The sequence below is a fragment of the Limulus polyphemus genome, unplaced genomic scaffold (genome assembly GCF_000517525.1).
Source record: "Limulus polyphemus unplaced genomic scaffold, Limulus_polyphemus-2.1.2 Scaffold2203, whole genome shotgun sequence".
In the NCBI taxonomy this organism is placed as follows: domain Eukaryota; kingdom Metazoa; phylum Arthropoda; class Merostomata; order Xiphosura; family Limulidae; genus Limulus; species Limulus polyphemus.
Genome location: NW_013667813.1, coordinates 133,829 through 151,001, shown reverse-complemented (window position 1 = coordinate 151,001; position 17,173 = coordinate 133,829). Strand labels below are relative to the sequence as shown.

The 17,173-nt window shown below is 34.0% G+C and overlaps 1 protein-coding gene across 1 annotated transcript in view; it reads right to left on the bottom strand.

Annotated features, from left to right (window-relative positions):
- LOC106466243 (PDZ domain-containing protein 8-like) overlaps positions 1-17,173 on the bottom strand; it is a gene marked incomplete at its 3' end in the record, with an annotated part of 176,655 nt that overhangs the window by 45,951 nt on the left and 113,531 nt on the right. Inside the window, exon 8 of the mRNA XM_022394222.1 lies at positions 16,081-16,190. Coding sequence (XP_022249930.1) covers positions 16,081-16,190 — 110 coding nt within the window. The remainder of the gene's footprint in view (positions 1-16,080; positions 16,191-17,173) is intronic.

The following is a 17,173-nucleotide window of genomic DNA, read 5'->3' as shown; positions in this document are numbered from 1 at the left end:
AAAGTGTGTGAATCACTGTGATTTATAGCGTGTGTTATAAAGATTGTTAAGTTTAAAGTGACTGTGGAAATTCTGTGTATTAGAAAGTTGTATCGAGAAAGAATAAACTAGTTTTAATTAAGAAAGGACTTGTATCGCTGTAGTTCCACGGAAAGAATTTATACGGGAAAATAACAAACGAACAGAGACATAACAATAATATAAAAGTAAAATAATTTCATTTCCATCCAATTAACATAAAATAATCTTTCTTTACAACAAAATAAATGTATTTCAACAAGATTTTTTAGTATTTTGTATACGTTTTGCATAATAGTTAGTCTGAAATGAAACTATAGCTTTCAAAATCCAAAATATAATCACTAAAGCAGCTTCACTGAAATCAACTTTCACATCTAAGCACAAACACCTGTATATAAGTTTCCATCACAAAGAAAATAACCCCATCCTTCACCATCAGTTGTGTTAATGTATGTAAACTGCACAAGAAAAACCCCCATTCTTGATGTTAAGCTTAAGAGTTGACCACCACAAAGCATGTGTAATTTTATAGATATAATATTTCAACTTGGTATATTTTAATAACTAACACCTTCAGTTTCTTCTGAACAGACTTTCTAGAAATAGTTTCAACAGGATGGCACATGCTTTGCAGCATTTCCCTAAGAGCTGCCATCTTTGTGTAGTTTGCCTCTTTTGCAAGAATGTTTTAATCACTGAGCAAGGAAACACTTTGCCTTTAGTGGTTTCATAAGAATAATTTCTATTCTTCCTATTAAATAGTAAAATGGTTAGAAATTTTGTCATTCTAATTAATTTGCTTTCTGTTTTAGTAAAGTACAAATTTGGCAACCTGCTGTCATAAGTTATTTAGCACTACTGATCAGAAGGCAATACTTGTAAAATAATCACAGTCTGAAAAGTGCATGGAAAATTATATAGAACTGCCTTATATTCAAACCTGGCTTGCCAGTATCAAGGATGAGTGCTTTATCCACTGGGCTACATGGTTCTCATAATTAAATTAATAAGATAATTGTGGTTTTGTTGTTAGTGGTCATTTTATCTGGTAAACCTTTCCATACAGACATACATTTTTGTACATGTCACAAAGTTTTATTGAGTAGCATTCAAAATTTAAATAAAGTACTTTATTATCAAGGTACATGAACAAACTTGACATCAAACATAGCTAATAATACAAATTTTAATATTATATAAGTTTTATTAGGTAATATTAAAAATAAATCCTTAATTTCCCCTAGTATAAGAACTGTGACATTTGCTGTCTAGGTATTCTCTTTTCTCTAATTTATTTACTGACCCTCTGAGAAGTACAAAATTTAACTTAAATTAATCATTATAATAGTCATTGCTCAAGCAAGGAAAAATTTTATAGACTTCAATCTTATTTAGTTAAGGAGCCATAAAATAGCAAATCATACTGATCTTACCACACCCACCTGTCAAATTCTCTCTTTCACAATTTGCTGATAGTTCTCTCAGACATTTAATACTATATTATGTAAAACCAACAGAAAGTCAAAATTTCAATCTCTCAAATGACATATGATATTCTGTTGCTTTCTGTAAATAAAATTGTTTATTTTGCTTCCAGTTCAAATTCTATTCCAACAGAAAACACATCAACGAGCTTAGTTGAATTCTTAATGGCTCTTGTTGCATTGTTAAAAAGTAAAAAAAAGTTGTGATAGTTACAGAACATTGTCTGTTTTTTGAATGTTATTATTCTGTATTCTTTGGTACTTTAATTAAATAAATTATTTAGTGCAGTTGTACCATTAGTATAAAAAAGTAGGGTTAAGTTTCCTCAACAGTCGACAGCAAAAAAAAAAAAAAAAAGGACCCAGGTAAGTACTATATTTCCTGAGTTAGATATGGTTCAAATGGCAATAAAACAATAAAATTTAAGTAGAAACAGATATATGATGTTATGAGTTTAAAGCTATTTAGGATAATCAATTTGAAGTTATTCTAGAAAGAAAAAAGGATAATTTAGATTTATTTCATATCTTTATGGTGGTTACAAGGTTGGTCAATTTGACCAACCTTCTATACAGTTAGGATAGAGAAAATAACAGATAACATATAAAGTTTTAATGAAAAGAAAAGTTTGAAATTTACTTAGGTGTTTTTGATATTATGCAAATAAAATTTGAGGATTTTCAGATGAAAAAGTATTTTCAATCTTAACATGAAAGTCACTTTGCACTTGGAACAGTATACACTTCAAAAAACTTTGAGTGAAAATATAAAAATTAAAAATTCAGATTTTTTGCTACAGAAGGCTCTTACTGCTTACTGAAAGCCTGAGAAATATTGAGAAGATACACAAACTGTAATAGAAACTATAAAGGTGAAGTTAGTGTCACAAACTCAGCTGTTTCTGCCAAGCCTGTAGCTAGAGAGTTAATTGATATGGATGAAGTTAACCTATTAATAAACAACATAGAACTGTTTAAACCGAGTTTTCTTACTGGAGACAAGAACTTAAAAGAAATCACAAGTCAGAGTTGGTAACTTTAGAAAATAATTCTTATATGTAAAATCTGTTATGTACTCGAAGATAGTCGCACCAGCAACCGAAATGTCATTCTTCTTCACATACAATTATCTTTCTGTAAATTATAATTGCATGTATGGAGAGTGAGCAGCAATCTTTTCTACCATAATGCCTTAGAGAATTCAATGACCATTTAAATTGCCCCAAAACAGCTTGTGACATCAGCAAGTACCTTGTCACAGTTTATGACAATTTATTATTACCATATGAAGATCCCCTTTCATTCCTGCTATGAAAAAGTGACTACAGCCCAGGGTTAGTCTTAAAAACATGTAGTTGGTACAGATTTCCAGAAAGCTTCCATTACCAGGTATTCCTGTAATGTTGTGAAAACTAGAATGAACAGTTGCATAAGTCACACAATTATTATGTACTGTCTTAGTCAAAACATTTTTTGGTCTGTTGTTGGACATATTTAGTTTATTCTGTGACTTAGTACTTAATAATTATTTAGCTTTCATGACAAGAGTGTTGAAGGTTGATTGTTTTAAAAGTGATAGTTATGACAAGTTTCATTACGTAGCTCGATAGGAGTGATACGTTATATGTGTAGTTCAACTGTTGTAAATTGATGTCACATTACTCAAAGCTTCTGTATTTTTCTCATTGTCTTAAGTGAGCATTGTTACTTCATGGCATCTATATATAGGCAAACATGTGAGATTTAGTAAGCAGTTGTGAAATGAATTTTTGTACATATATCTGACTTGTTTTCACTACATTATTTTAAAACAAGTAAATTGTGTGTTGTCCATTTATTGCCAATAAGTCACAAACACACACTGTAAAGAATCATAACCCCCATAGAACTGACATTTGGTGAGCCAGCCAGGATTGTACAGAAGTAAACGACAGTAGAAGACATGAACAACAGTGCAAAATAAGTAGGCCTATATACACACAATTGTAGTGGTGGTGCTATATAACCATGTCAACACATTCTGATAAATGGATAGAAAGAGGCAAGTGTCTTGGGCTCAAAGATTGTGAAGTACAAGAGTTTGTTAAACAACAACAAGAACTAGAGAGAGAGAAGAGTATAGGCAGAAAAGGACAGGAAAAAAGACTAAAAGTAGAAAGAGAGAAAGAAGGAAAGGAGAGACTGGAAATGGAGAAGATAAGAGCACAAAGAGAGAAAAAAGAAAAGGAGAGGAGAGAGACTGGAAATAGAGAGAATAAGAGCATAAATTGAGATAGCCAAGCTCACCCAACAGAAAGAACAAGGACCCAAGAATGACAATAGGATCATGGCCAGCTGAACCAAGCTGCTCAAATTTCATGAATAGAAAGATGACATGAATGCTTTACTGAAAAGATATGAAGGATTTGCTCAAAGTAAAAACTGGGAAAAAGGTGACTGAGCATTCTTTCTCAGCCCACTTCTCACAGGAAAATGCCACGGACTATGACAAGTTAAAAGTGGCCTTACTGAAATGCTATGTACTTACTAAAGATAGTTTTCATCAGAAGATCAAAGAAGACACTAGAGAAACTCTATTTCAGTTTGTGGCATGTCTACAGTGACAGTTTACAAGATGGATTGACATGGCCAAGTGTAAAAATAATTTTGAGAATAGGCAGATCTACTAGTACATAAACAGTTCATGATCACATGCTCAAATGGCATGTCACTGTTCCTAAAGGAAAAAGCCCCCAAAAACATGGAGCTCATAAAGAAAGTGTAACTGGAAAGTCTAAAAATAACCAGTTAAAAGTTTAAACCAGGGGAGGCTGACCAGAAACAGGAGTACATCAAAGGTGATAAGAACTTAACAGATGAATTGGAGAAGAGATGTTATAATTGTTACAAAATAGGGTACATTGAAAAGGAGTGCAAGTTCATCACCAACAAGAAACAGCAAAAATATCAACATAATGCAGCTGGAACTACTTACAAAGATGGTGTTGGCAAGAAACAAGAAAAGAGTGACTGTCACCATGCTGCTAGAAGAAAGAGAATATAAACAACACATCAGATTTACTACAAGAAGGAAATGCTATTTCCGTGATTAATCAGTGCATGACTGATGGTCAGCTCAAGTTAACAAATGTATCAACAGTGCCAATAGTGATTGGAGCATGTGACAAACATTCAGAGTTGACAACAAATCACAACATGCCAGTAGGTGAAGGCTATGTCGAGAACATAAAAAATTGAAGATACTTCGAGACACTTGATGCAGCAGTGAGAACCAGTCTAGTAACTGATGATCAAATAATGGGTAAGGTATGCCTCTGTGTGCTAATTGAAGGGACAGTGAAAAAGTTTCCCATAGCAAAAATAAATGAGGATACTCCCTATTATGTGGGAGACCTTGAAGCCATGTGTAGGAAAGTACCAATATACGACTTTGTGACTGGAAACATACCAGGTAGTAGAAGTTTGGAGGAACTAGACAGAAAGAAGACTAATGAGGCATCTGCAGTCACTACAAGAGCTCAAGGGAAGAATATAAAGCAAGACATCAAGCCCATGCAAGTATCAAAAAGTGACATCCTGAACGTAGGTCTACTGAAACTGAAGAAAGTGCAGAAGAAAGGCCCTTCACTGCTGAAACTGTGGAACAGTGCCCAAGAGAAAGTCGAGCAAAATACAAAATGGAAAGAGAATTACAAATATAGGACCAGAAAGGAGTACTCTATTTGACCTATCAAAGCAGTTCTATTGAGGAAGCTAAACACATCAAAGGCAGTAACAAGAACTTCTATGACAAGAGTGCCAAGGATCAACATTTCCAGGTTGGGCAGGCGGTCTTAGTTCTGCTACGCACAGACAACAACAAATTCACCTTCTAGTGGAAAGGACCTTTTGAAGTACAGAAAGTGGTCAACAGAATGCACTATAAATTGAAAGTGAATGGGAAGACAAAGATCTATCATGCCAATCTGTTGATGAGGTACTTCGAGAGGGAAGAAGACCTTATGGGTGCAGCTACGGTACAAATGGACCTGGCAGGAGTGGCTATTAGAGATTTAGAACCAGAAGACAGTGACTTCACTGTAAAAGATAAAGGCCACTGAGAGGAGGTGAGATGTACAAGGATGTCAACATAAGTGACGAACTGATTAGTAAGCAGAAGAAAGAGGTACAAGATCTACTGTGCCAGTATAGAGATAGATCAGGCAAGACAAGATCAAGATGAAGACAAGAGATCCTGTCAAGGTGAAGCCCTACCAGAGGTCCAATGTGAAGAAAGGCCAACAAGGGAACTACAAATGTTGGTGATGACTATATGAGGAGACTTATTAGTGTGTGAACTGAAAACAGTCTTTGTACATTGTGTAAAAAATACAAGCTTATTCTTGGATATACAAGACTGTTTTGTATAAGTTATTATTTAATTTATTTTGTGATTTAGTATTTAACAATTGTTTTGTTTTCATGACAAGAGTGTTGACAAGCCATACATTGTGTGTCTAGTTCAATTGTTGTCACATTACTCAAACATTCTGTATTTTTCTTGTTGCCTTAAGTGAGTATTGGTACATCATAGCATCTCGTAGTTTGTATAAAGTTGCAGATCTCAGTTGGGCAACATATGTATACAGGCGCAAGTTAAGTCAGAAAACATTCAGTAAAGTTAGACTGTGTGATTGTTCATTTAGCCATAACGAGCAATATTTAAAGTGAGTTTCACAGCTTGTATTGCAATAACAGAGGCAAAGGAGAATAATTTGTCTTGTCATAGGATGTTCTAAAGTAAGCGAATCTGCCTGTGTGGACTTTGATGGAAATAAAACAATTTTTTAATATTCAGGATACAACTGCGGTAATCTATGGGGTAACTTAAGCAAATCTATTGCAGATTGTGCAGTAAGAAACAAAGTACAGAAAAATAACTTGTCATTTGAGTTCAAAGTAACTGAACTAGCCTATGTGGACTTTTGACAAGAAAAAGAGAATTATTTAAAGCTCTAGATTCAATTGTGGTAAACAATAGTGATATGAATTTTTGTACATACATTTGGCTTGTTTTGAATATATTATTTTAAAACAAGTGGATTGTGTGCTGTCCATTTATTGTTGACATTTATCGCCAACAAGCCACAGACACCTTCTGTAAAGAATTCAGCTCCTTATACAAACCCTGACATCTGTTTCCATCATTTTAATTAATGAAAAACTTGTTAATAAATATTTTCAAACTATTGAGTTATGTGAAGCAACAGCAAAGAACAACCTTTAGTAAAAAATTTAATAGGATACAGTATCCAATTTACACATAAAATCTTAAAAAACAGTGGTGCTTAAGCAACAGCAATGAACAATCTTTAATGAAAATTTAATACCTAATTTAATAGTATCCAATTTATGCATAAAATCTTAAATTTATGAATTAGTTTGAGTGTTTGTGAACAAATGCAGCTTAATGCTGCACAATGCAGAACATGCAAAAAGAATCACAACTGCCATGTAAAATCCCATGTGCCCCTGATATGTATATGGAAGGTATCTCATTCACAATAGAATTAGAAAACACTAAAGTGCACCACATGGTGCTTTCATCTGTCAAACCACAAGCACTTTACTGTTCTGTTACATTAATACTGTCATGTACTATACATAAAATATCTTCCATTATAGTTTTTAACCATAAACTTACCTATCTTTATTATCCTTCTATTTTATTATTACATATTAATTGTTTATGGTTTACTATTCTATTAATATTTTATTATTTTCTTTATTATTCAAATTTATTGTAATTGAATATTAATCAACCATGTTTTTCTAACCTTTATTCAAAATATTTTTTTCTATCTTCAACAATATATAGCCAATTTTCTAGCCAAATTTCTTGCTTTTTAAAGTATTCTTCTAATTCCCCTTCTGCAGTTAACTAATTATTTTCTTTCTCACATTCTATATTTCATACTTACTCTTGCATTCCTGTACACCAGTTGTTTGTTTGTTTTGTTGGCATTTTATGGTGCAAAGCAATGAGGCTATTTGTGCCTCACAACCAGTAGAAATCTCAAAAGTAAAAAATTATAAAATGTAAAACTAAATCAAGGTTAAAACTAAACAAAGCTCGAAAATCAGGTAAAAACTTAAATAAAATGAAAAAGGCCTATAGGCTGGAAAAAGCTAAAAAGACAATCAAGTAGGACAGTGTCATCATCGCCAGTGACACCGTTCAATGTCGGTAGTAAACCTGTGGAAAGTACATGTTGAAAATGATGCAGCCGCTTATGATCATAATAATGGCAAGATAGGAAAATGTGGGCTATTGTGACTTGAGTGTCACAAAGGTTACACATTGGTGAGTCAGTAACAAATAAAAGAAAACAATGAGTTAAAAAACTGTGACCAATGTGTAACCTAGCCAATACAACTTCCTCCTTCTGATCCTTACAGAAACAGGATGGCCAGAGAGAAATGGTGGGTTTAATCTTGAAAAATTGTTATGATTTTGTTATACCCAAGACAATTGCCAACAGGCATGAAGCTGGGCATTGAATATAGGACCAAAGCCTATATGTGGGACAGACATGGCTGTGATGACACCAGAGCAGACAGACTTAGCTGCAGTGTCAGCAAGCTCATTCCCACAAATAACGACATGGCCAGGTATCCAGAAAAACTGGATGGAAACAGAAGATGAGAAAAATGGGCCACTCATTTTTGAAAATTGGTGAGAACTAATGTTAATCAATTCCAGGGACAGTAGAGAGCTAAGAGAGTCAGTGTAAATGGTACAATCAGTGTACTGTATAGCTTCTATGTGATCCAGGGCAAGAGAAATGGCATACAAATCGGCAGTGAACACAGAAACTGTAGAGGGGATCCTGTGAGCAACCACTGAGTCACAAAAAACCAGGGCAGAGCCCCAAAGTCACATGATTTCGAACCATCTATAAAAACAGAAACAGATGAATGGTTCGAAAGACATTCATCGAATAGAAGATGGTACTTCCAGTTGGGAGTATCCGCCTTCCTCAGATGACTAGAAGAAAGATGACAGGTGGAGATGGTAATAAGCCATGGTGGAATGGGCTGACCATTGGAGACAGCAACATCATCCAATGACAGACCCAATTTAGACATGTGCCTGGATACAAAGGTCAAAAGGAAGAATGGCAGACCATCTGTTTTAAAAGAGCATAGCCCACTGAGGAAGGAAGACAGAACCCCAGGTGGGATACTGTGGTAAGGATCAAAGATTAGTGCAAAGAAAATTGCAAATGGCAGAGGTTAAGAAGAGGTTCATTATAAACTCTGGACTGGAGAAGTGCACAAAGCCCCCATGCAGAGCTGAAGCCCCAGATGGTGAATGGGATCCAGCATCTTCAAGGCAGAGGTCCTGGCAGAACCATAGACCAGAAACCCACTGTGCAGTTTGGATCGAATGAGGGCACATTAGAGATTGAGCATATAACATTAATCCACTCCCCAAGAGATAGAAGAGAGGACACGGAGGATATTCAGTGCCCTTGTAAACTTGACAAATAGTTGCTTTATGTGAGAAATGAAAGTAAGCTTATGGTCAAAGATAATCTCAAAGAACTTTGCCTCAGGAACAACATCACCAAGATGGAGCTCAGGTTTGGGGTGTAAACCACTTTGGTGGCAAAAGTGCATGCAAACGGTTTTGGAGAAAGAAAAGGTAAAACCATTTGCTGTGGTCCATTTCAACAAGCAATTGAGAGCAGCCTCAAGCTACCTCTCAATAAACCTCATGTTTAACGATTGGTGGAAGATGTGGAAGTCGTCAACATAGAGGCTGTTTGCAACAGTAGGAGGAAGTTGTTGAGTTATAGCGTCAATTTTTACACAAAAAGGCAAGACATTCAAGACACTGCCCTTAGGGACTCCAAGTCGAACCCACACGGACTTGGAATGACCTGTCATGTAAAACATTCTGAATAAAAATGGGTAAATAGCAATGTAACCCATGCAGGTGGATGTCCTGAAAAATGCGATACCTCCACTTAGTATAATAAGCCTTCTCAAGATCAAAGAACATGGAGACAAGATGTTCTCTCTTGAGGAAGGCTTCCCTGATTGAGGATTCAAATCAAATCAGGTGGTCCACTGTCGATGGAACCCACACCAAGTGGAGGAGGTTGTTTGATTCAAGGAACCAAATAAGACGAGCATTAAGACCTTACAGAGACAGCAAGTCAAAGCAATTGGACAATAAGTAGAAGGAATCTTGAGATCCTTCCCAGGTTTAGAAAAAGATAGGACAACAGCCTGGCACCAAGTATGAGGAAAAACGTTCTCCTGCTAGATTTGGTTAAAGACAACTAGAAGAAGAGCAAGAGAGGCAGGAGAGATATGGCACAGCATCTAATAGTGAACATCATTAGGTTCAACCGATGTACTCAAGCTTGAGTTCCACCAGCTTATGGGGGTGATTATAGTCATACAGATGATCAGCCCAAAAGGAAAGAGACCATTCACTCTGCATGAAACTTGATGGCCAAGAAGGCGGGGGAAGAAACAGAAAAGTTGGAAAGATGAGAAAAGCTCTTCTCGAGAGTATCAGCAATGCTCTGTACATAAACAACCTCCTGGCTATTGGAGAGCAAGATTGAAAGCAGATGGGAAACATAACTCCCGTTGAACTTTCAAATCTTGTCCTATAAGACTTTGGAACTGGTGATAGAAGAGATGCTAGTTGTGAACTTAATCTAAAATTCCTTTCAGCTTTGATGCCTGACCTGCCAAGCATGGACATGGGCCCACTGGAAAGCAATGTGGTTGGAAAGAGTGGGATACCTGCGAAAGGTATCACAGGCCCATTTCTGAACCTTCTGTGCCTGCTGGATACCAACATGGATAAGGATACCATGGGAAATGTGTCAAAGATTTGGGTATAGAATGAACAGCTGCTTGAATGATGCAATCAGTTACTGCCTCCACGCAGTCGTTAATAAATGTAAGACTAATGACAGCAGGATCGAGTTCCAACAGAGAGATAAAATAGAGACAGCCAGCCTAGTCCAACTTCCACCATGGCATTTGACAAAGGCAGGCGGACATGGAGATGTAAACGTCAAAATCAGTACATTAGTAGGCAGCATAATTCCTTCTTTACGAATGAAGATACTTCTCACTTCAGAAACTCCTTGGCTGGAGAAACCAGTGAGAATCTCCAACTCTGGGATATTCCGTAAATCCCTTTCAACCATGACTCCTCAGGAAAAATTTAAAGTCGCATGGGGAGTAACCTCAATAGGTATATCCCCAATGGCCTTCGAATTCAGGAGTAGTTGCTGTGTTTAAATCTAGATGTTTCCACCAAAATGTCTCCAGAATGGAGCTTCTTTATTGACTTTGGAGAGCCAGCAAGACCCTCTAAACCCTTCTGAATGAAAAAGGGAGACATTTGTCCTGATGATTTCTAAAGAATGAATGATGAGAAAACAAGAGACAGAAACAGTAGGAGGTGAGGAGTGTAGAACAGTCTTCTAAACGTGGATGCTTTCCAATGAACTGTTTTTTTTCAAAGATTGGGGAATTCATAATAAAATAAGAAAGATTCCGTGCCCAATGACCCCACCTACCATGGGGTCCTACAATGCCAACCAAGAACACTGCAGCAATGCCAGGGCTTCTTGAGCACTATAACCAAACACCAGCATCAGACACAATGTCCACAACACCCGTTGAGAATGCCGACCACTAGTACTCAGTTGACCCTAGCCCAACAAAACTGGCCGATTGACCCTTGTGGGGGGCACCCCAAGTCCACCCATCTTCAAGAATTCTTGGCCAAAGTGGTGTGTTGCAGTGCCCCTGACACCACTCAACCACCAGATGAGGTAAATTGAAGATAAAGAACCTTCCCTGGGAGGTCCCCTCATCACGTAGAGGAATCCACCTCAAGGGGTTGTACACCAGAAATCAATGTTACACCTGCAATTATCTAATTCACAGAAAATCTAAACAATTCCATGTAAATACCCACATTATCACTTTTTGCTCATTCCCAATTCATCCCAGAAGAAGAATGATCTACTTTCTCAAAGACGTGGAATATATGGTCTCTTTTTTTTAGCCCTATTAGATATACTTGGACCTTAAATGTTTTTTTTTTTTAAAGAATATTACCATACAATGTTTCTGATGCCAAAATCTTTCCAACTCCACTTTGTGGTTTATGCCTATTTGTATATCATTGAGACCAGAGAGTACCTCACATCTAAAAATAGATTCAATTTTCATCTCAGTTGATATTCTTTAAATAGATAACTGACTACATATTTCAAAATGTTTTTGTTGATTTTACCATTTGCTCAATATGTATATGCATAATGTATGATTTACAACTAATGGACACTTTCTTGTTATCACTGGAATCCTTAATCATCTCACTACATGTAGATGAGAGTGTATGTCACAATCTTTTAGAGAGTTGCATTCAAAAGTTAATTATATGACTTTACTCTAATTGTATACAAAAAAACTTGGCATCAAAACATAGTTAGTAAACCAAATTTTCATATTATTTAACTTTTAAGTTGATTTTAATAAAGAAATAATTAAAAAATCCTCAATCTCTCCTAGTATGAAAATTATGACATTTGCTTTCTAGGTCTTCCCTCTTCTCTATGTATTTATCACAATTTTGAGAAGTGAAGAATTTAATGTAAATTACTAATTATAATATTGATATTATTAAAGCAAAAATAATTTTGCATAGCCCTCAATTTTATTTGTTTATAGAGCCACACACCAGAAAATCAGACCCACTTGCCATGCCCACCTGTCACATTCTCTCTTTCACAGTAGTTCTCTCTGATGTTTAATATTCTATTATTTATAACCAATAGAAAGCCAAAGTTTTAAATCATTCAAATGACATATTATATAATGTTGTTTTCTGTACAATGTTGTATACTTCACCCCCAGCTTGAAATTTCTTTAGTGATATTCATATTAACAAGCTTGGCTAAATTTTTAAAGGCTCTTATTGTATAGTTAGAAAGCCAGATAAGATTATGGTAGTTATAAGACAATGTTTACTTTGTGCAAGTTATTATTCTATATTCTTAGCTGCATTATTTATTTAAACATAAAATATTTAGTGTACTAGTACAATTACTATAAAAAGATAAGATTAACTTTCATGAAGAGTCGACAGCAAAAAACAAGACCCAAGTAAATTCTATTTTCCTTGTTTTACATGTATATTCTTTACTTATTATTATAAAAGTAACTAAAATGTAAAAATTAGAAACTTGTTAGGTCAGATATGGTTAGATTAGTTGAGATTATGGAAAAAATAAACATTCTTCACGAGGTATACTCATGAACAAGCTCATGAGTAGCTTGTGCATTACATTATACAAAATGTTAACATAAGCTACACATTCATTGAGTGATTTCCAACTTGTGAGAAGAGATTATCAGTTAGACACAGATCAAAGGGCAATAAAACAATACAAGTTATTATAAACAGATGTATACTGTTAAGACCATTAAGCTATTTAGGATAACCAATTGTAGTTTCCTATTACAATCTGCAGTCATCTTAGAAAGAAAGAAGAGTAATTTAGATTTATTTTGTGTTTTTTCGTGGTGGTTATGAAGTCAGCCAAATTGACCAAATGCATATAGACTTAAGGTAGAGAAAATAACACATAAAATATAATGTTTTAGTGAAAGAAACATTTGATATTTATTTAAGAGGTCTTATAGATTATGCAAATGAAATTTGACAATTGTGAGGTGAAAAAAAATATTTTTAATCTCAAAATGAACATTGCTTAATACTCAGAGCAGTCAACACTCTGACTCCATATATTCAACGACAAATGTTTATTAATAAAAATAATTAACAGTAATGTTTACTGAAAGCTTCCTCAATTTTGTGAATATACACAAAACATATTAACATTTATAGTACTGAGACTCTGTGATCATTTTTGGTTTACAAACTTGGTTGAATCGGCTGAACCAATAGCATAAGGTTTAAGTTTTTCATTCAGAATGACAATTTTGTTCAAGTTACATTACTCTCCTCTTTTAATTTACAAACAATGAATAAAGGTAAGGATATAAGTTGTAAGTATTAGCAGAAAAGGTAATTTACAAATAATGTTGCAAAACTGGGCAGCAAGAGCTATCTTAACTCTTTCACTATTACATTAATTTTTAGATACACAATACAAAATATAAAGTAATATTTCATTACATGTATGAAGTTACAAACTGGTAAACTTGTGAATCTTGCAAGGGAACACTCTTTCTTCACAATGGTGCAAAATAACAAATTCCCAGGCCAGTGTTCTAGATAATTACATACTTGTGCCTTTGAGAGTGAAATATTTACACAGATTCATACTTAACATACCACAGACTAAATCTACAGATAACAGGTAGTATCAGCAGTCAGCACTCAGCTGTGAGAACACAAACAAGTCATTATAAAAAACATATTTGTTCATAGTACTTCTATTTAGTAAGGGAAGCTAAAATTACTTTTATAAATAGTTTTTAGTGTAACTCACTACATGGCACCAGTAAACAATCAGTTAATAATAAATAGATGAAAATAATCTCAGTCATTTATGGGATCAAATCATTGTGTGTTATATTCAGATACAACTGATTTCCTGACAAGTATTAAACAGGCAAATCTGCAAGTTACAAAAGATTCAATCAAGAAATAAGAGGAGTGTTCTGAATAGATGATATGATTGAGTACCTTCATATGTAAGTAAATGAGTAAAATATTTATTGTTACAAAACTAGAAAGCACAATGTATATATCTATGCAAATAGAAAGAAAATCACTGTTACTTCTCTGCACTTAGCTCTAAAGATTTCTCTCCCTCAGAATTAACCTCCTTAGAACTAAAGGATAACATTCTTTAAATAACACTTCACTATCATGTTGTAGAAACTGGCTAAAGAAAGAATGCCTGAATTCAACAAATAAATTGCCCTCTTCATTCAGTTTACAGTATCACCTTGTGACCTACGTTCTCCCACAGCATTGATTGGCTGTACTTAGACAAAGTTAGTTCAACCATCAAGGGTATTACAATGATAATCCTTTAAACCTGGATTCTATATTTTATTGCAATATCTTCTTTGACAAAATACATCATAGAAAATGAAGAAGCAAAGCAATTAAAACAAAGAAATGTGTATTAACAGTATGGAACTAAATAAAAATATATATATTTAAATCTGTATACCACTAAAGCAGGAAGAAAACATATTATATGCTTGCCTATTACAATGGTATATTAGAAGCTTACAGATTCAGAAACTTCTTTATACTGTTGTGTGTTAGATGTAAAAACAGTGCAGTACTAATACTGTAGCTTATGTGGTTCACTTTATTTATTGTGGTGAAAAATATAAATTAACAAGAAAGAGTGGGGATGAATAAAATTAATGTTAGGAAGTACTTCTATCATGCACAAACCATAGCAAAATCGGACTCTTGTGTATGCTCACAAGGATATTAGGATGAATAACCACATGAACAGTTTCAAATCTTGTTTTAAAGGTAGTATATGTAACAGGGACACCACTAAGCACAACTGCAAACACATTCTGTTCAGCTGCTTCCAGTGCATAACTTGTAACCCAATACCATTTCTAAAATAAAATATTTTAGTTCCACAGAAATTAATAACATTAAAATAATTCAGAGTATAATTTACATGGTTTGTTCGCATGCTTAAGACAAAGCTGAAAGTGTTTATATAGCTTTTGAAATTTCTGCTTCATCTTACTCATCCCACAACCCCAGCCTGGTAATTAATTGTATATTTTTCCTTAAATAAGGTAGAACTCTGGTTACATAAATTGATAATTTTAGTTGTATAAAAATGCATGAAAAGTTCAATTCTTGGATTTTTTCTATAAACATAAATGTAGCACTAGATGTAAAAGAATTTTTTAATGTTTTGTCACATATTTTCAAAAGTATGAATGTATGTGTATTATACAGTGTTGAATTGTGTTTAGAATTTTAAGCACTATTTATATTGTACTTCAATGAATTGTACCTAAACATTAAAACATCAACTACCTCAATTTTGAATTATATGCAGATTCATAACTTCTAAGTAAACTTATGCTTATCAAAGTTAACTTGACTATTGAAAAGTGTTTCAAGATCTGGTTTTTATATATAAAAATTTCTGAAGTGTTTCTCAAGAATACAAGTTATATATCATCAGGCCCATATGCAGAATGTGTGAAACGGGGGTTCTAATTTGCTAGATCAAAAGCCAACACATATTGTGCAAAGCATACTAATACTACGAAGGTCTGGGGGCATGTGGCTATTTCAAGCCAAAAAATGATAATACTTCATCAGAAAAACATACACTATGTAGAAAACGTAAAGTACCATAAATAGCTGTGCTATAACTATATAAGCAAAATTTTCTTTACATCACAAAAATTGGAGGTTAGGATGAACCCCCTCAAACTTCCCCTGCATACGTGCATGATCATGATAAAACAACAATTAAAAACACTTTTGAAATATTGTATCCTATCTTATTAAATATAAACTCACCTGTCTGAACAAAATTCCAATCTGTTGACCTTTCTTTCTTACAACTTCAAAATCGTAAGTAGTCCAAGATGTGCCTTGGGAACATGTCACTTCTATCCATGCTGAGCAATCTAGAAACAGACAATAACAAATGCAAGTGAATGTACATTTTACTACACAACATGTTATATATCTTTAAGGGATATGTGACATGTACAGTGGTCAAACTGAAAAATCTAGAATATCTGATTTAAATGAAGCAAAGCTTATATATGCTTACATGAACATGTATGATGGGAGTAACTATAATCCTACAAAATGTAGTATATTACTTACAAATTGTACTGTATAGATACAAACTGAGGTTTGATTTTCTAGTTTAACCCTCACACTATGAGTAGATCAACGTGCATATGTCACAATATTTTACAGAGTTACATCCAAAATTTAATTAAACTACTTTATGATCAATGAATAAACTTGACATCAAAACATAATTAATAAATAAAAATTTTAATACAAGTTTTCACTTAATTTTAAAAGGAAATATTTAAATAAATCTCAATCTCCCCTTATATGGGAATTGTGACATTTGTTTGCACAATCTTGACCCATCCTGTATTTTTTAATCACCCCTCTCTGATATTCTGAGTTTACAGTACATTACTTATTAGAGTTGAGATGTTACTAAAGCAAAGTTTAATTTCTATAGCCTTCAACTGTCTTAATTTTAGGAGGTATAGAATTAAAAGTCAAACCCATTTGCCACACCCTATCTTTCACAAAATGCAAATGGTTTTCCCTGATGTTTTCTATAACATTATTTATAACCAAGAGAAAGACAGAATTTCAATTTATCAAATGATGTATAATACTATATTGATCTCAGTGCAGAGTTTTAGTTTTTCAAGATCAAGAAGCTAAGGAAATTATTTTAAAGTATTTACACCGTAGTTAAAAAGCCAGTTAAATTATCATAGTCTGTATGGAAAGAGCTAAAGAAGTAGTATAATAATGGTTGGAGATGGCTTGAATGGGTAATGAAGAAAAACTTTAATATAAGTTTAACATAAGACAAAACCTTGTCGAAACATTGTACATTTGCTGTTATGTT